Source organism: Coregonus lavaretus (assembly GCF_964263955.1).
Source record: "Coregonus lavaretus genome assembly, chromosome: 2".
In the NCBI taxonomy this organism is placed as follows: Eukaryota; Metazoa; Chordata; class Actinopteri; order Salmoniformes; family Salmonidae; genus Coregonus; species Coregonus lavaretus.
The window spans coordinates 64961639-64965024 of record NC_139989.1 but is presented as its reverse complement, the minus strand read 5'-3'; the positions used below and the strand labels follow the sequence as shown (position 1 = coordinate 64965024).

Genomic DNA, 3386 nt, shown 5'->3' with positions numbered 1-3386 from the left:
CCCTAATTGCTCCTGTAAGTCGCTATGGATAAGAGCGTCTGCTAAAAGACTAAAATGTAATGTATTGTAAATGTAATACATCCTGTCTGCATCCCTGTCCAGAGGAACCCCTGCACACACACACACACACACACACACACACACACACACACACACACACAGACACAGACACAGACACACACACACACACACACACACACACACACACACACTGGTGTTGCATTGTGAGGCCCCAGCACCAGACTCCTCCAGACCCTCTGTAAGGTTACTGTGCCTGCTCTGAAGGCCAACAGACCCTGTAGTGGCTTAATGTTCCAATGTAATTGTCCCAATACAATTTCCCATTCTAATCCTTTTGCCACAATGAAGAGGGGTGAAATCTTAGTATTGACGCATACAAATCCAATGTCCAGAGTTTGATTCAAGTTGAAAAATAATAATACATGTATTTGTCATTCTTCTGGATACATAAATGCATTTATTCTGATAAAAAACAAACAGCATGGTCTGGTATGGTCAAAAGACTGTGTGCTGCCATTCCAGCCACTCCCAGTAGGCCTTGGAGCGTGTATGCCTTTTAACTGTATTCTCCACTGGCCTGTAGAGGGGGTACACACACTTGACAGGGGATTAATGGCAAACACACATACAACAGAAATGCATCATGAATTGGAAACATGCAAATATACAATATGACCTATTTGGCTCCTACAGAACCTTTAGTCTCTTCAACTGCTGTCCTTTCTGTACAGAGCCTAGAGAGTCACCGAGTCACAGAAATCACAACGCATTTTCTTCATGCAGTGTTTCTTGTTTAATGAGCCTGTTTAATACATGTCTGTTTCTGTGTATTGTCCCCACAGGACGTGTTCTTGACATGTTTCTCTCTGGTGAGTCCTGCCTCCTTTGAGAACGTCAGAGCTAAGGTGAGTGTCTTTATCACTCTACTAAATAATAATAATGGTAATATCACTAATATTGTCAGCATCACATTGTACAGTATACATCTGTTCATTCATGTCGCTGTTTGGGCTAACTCCACAACCTCTGTCCGCATGTTGGCCTTTTAAGACCTCACGACCTTATGACCCTTTGACCTTAATGATGTTAACCCTCTGACCTCTCTGTGACCTTTAACAGTGGTACCCGGAAGTGCGCCACCACTGCCCCAACACCCCCATCATCCTGGTGGGCACCAAGCTGGACCTGAGGGACGACAAGGACACCGTGGAGAGGCTGAGGGACAAGAAGTTGTCCCCCATCACCTACCCTCAGGGCCTGGCCATGGCACGGGAGATAGGTGGGTGTCTGTGGAGGGTGGGTGGAAGTGGGGTGGTGTGTGTTTTAGTTTGAGAAAGAGCGAGGATGTAGTGTGTCTGAATGTTTTTTGCCAGCTTCTTTGAGCTCTAGTGTTCGCCTGTGGCTGAACTCACCTATTTTTGAGTCCAGGTTTCTGACTGACCAATTGGATGTGTGTTCGTCCTCATCCCCTTCTCTGATTGGCTGTCTCCTGTCCCCCACAGGTGCGGTGAAGTACCTGGAGTGCTCAGCCCTGACCCAGAGGGGGCTGAAGACCGTTTTCGACGAGGCCATCCGGGCCGTCCTGTGCCCGCCGCCCATCAAAAAGAGGCGCAAGAAGTGCACCCTCTTCTGAGAGAAGAGGGGGGCGAGGAGGAGGGGGGTCTGCAAGAAACTGAATCTACTGTTTTACAGAAAGTGTTGCTAATCGATGGCTGTCAGTGTCTCAAATGGCACCCTATTCCCCCTTTGCCACTGGCCAAAAGTAGTGCACTAGGTAGGGAATAGGGTGTTGTTTTATAAGGTAGCAGTAGTGCACTAGGTAGAGAATAGGGTGTTGTTTTATAAGGTAGCAGTAGTGCACTAGGTAGAGAATATGCAACCTTCACAGATACAGGTTGTTGACACAGGAGTGGGTAGAACTTGAAAGGTTGTGTCCCAAATGGCACCCGATTCCTTAAATAGTGCACTTCTTTTGACCAGGGCCTGTTGGGAATAGGGTGACATTCGGGACATTGACTAAGGCACAATTAATTGAACTCCACTTTTAGGACTTTTACATCCATTCTGTGTGACCTATGCCTTAAATCAATTGGGTAAATTCAGCGGGTCAGTGTCTCAGAGAGAGGTCATTCTAGATGGCGATGGAAGAACAACCATAATGGGTTGTAAATCTGCTACTATCCTGATCAGCTAAGCTTCTTTCCTTTATAAGACCCAATACAGAACTCACACACACACACACACACAGGTGATTTTACTGGCCAGGTCAGGTCACATGGTCAGGAACAACTCTTACCCATAATAACTGGCCTCTGTGTCCAATGTGAAAGAAGATGAATCCTCAAGAAAGGGGCCCAAAACAAATATGATTTGTTTCCTTAAAACGTGTTATTTTATTTATTTGTATTTATTTTATGTTTTTTTTTTTTTATGTTTTAGTTTCTTCATGTCTTGCAAGTGCAAACCAAAATTGTAGTCATTGATAAAAGCTCCCTGCCGTCTTGAACGTTCCACTCTTAACGTTAATGTATCTACTGATGGGAACTCTCCTACCTGGGGATCAGGGCCCGGATTCACAAAGCCTCTCAGAGTAGGAGTACTGATCTAGGATCTGGTCCCCCCTGCCCATACAATCTCAGTCATTATAATGTAAAATACTAAACTGATCCCAGATCAGCGCTCTTATCTCCGAGACTCTTGAGACATACAGGCCAAAGGAATGATCTTCCAGCCAGGATGCCAGTTTGCACAGAACAACGAGACCTTGTTCCGTCCTTCCTTTGTCCCTGCTTGGCAGTTATTCAGCGTCAGTTTAACTGCTCCATTTGAAACCCACTAAAGGGGAAAAGGTTGACAATGTGCCATAGCGAAGACTGTTTTTTTTGTGGAACTAGCATGCCAAATCGTGACGAGCTCTCTCTCTCTCGCTGCAGAACCCAGACTACTTAAGTAAGGGGGTGTCTCCAATGGTACCCGATTACCTGTATATGTATTTATAGACCCTGTTTCAAAGTAGTGCACTATATAGGAAATAGGTTGCCATTTGGGATACATCCTATCTCCTTTAAAGGCTCCCAAGAGGACATGCGTTCTTAATATGTTTTTAGGCTGTTTGAACATCTGTATTTTTCTCTCCCTCTCTCTCTCTGTGTGTGTGTGTGTGTGTGTGTGTGTGTGTGTGTGTGTGTGTGTGTGTGTGTGTGTGTGTGTGTGTGTGTGTGTGTGTGTGTGTGTGTGTGTGTGTGTGTGTGTGTGTGTGTGTGTGTGTGTGTGTGTGTGTGTGTGTTTAATTAACCCGCATCATGCTTCTGTGTTGCATCAGTGATAATCTACTGAACTTTGATTAAGGAACAACTCTAAACAAC

General features: G+C 45.2%; 1 protein-coding gene across 1 annotated transcript in view; it reads left to right on the top strand.

Moving 5' to 3' along the window:
* LOC311150216 (ras-related C3 botulinum toxin substrate 3-like) overlaps nt 1–2926 on the top strand; it is an 11504-nt gene extending 8578 nt beyond the window's left edge. Inside the window, exons 4-6 of the mRNA XM_084187583.1 lie at nt 864–926; nt 1141–1300; nt 1524–2926. Of these exons, the coding sequence (XP_084043709.1) occupies nt 864–926; nt 1141–1300; nt 1524–1654 (354 nt within the window). The 3' untranslated portion in view covers nt 1655–2926. The remainder of the gene's footprint in view (nt 1–863; nt 927–1140; nt 1301–1523) is intronic.
* Nucleotides 2927–3386: the final 460 nt, after the last annotated feature.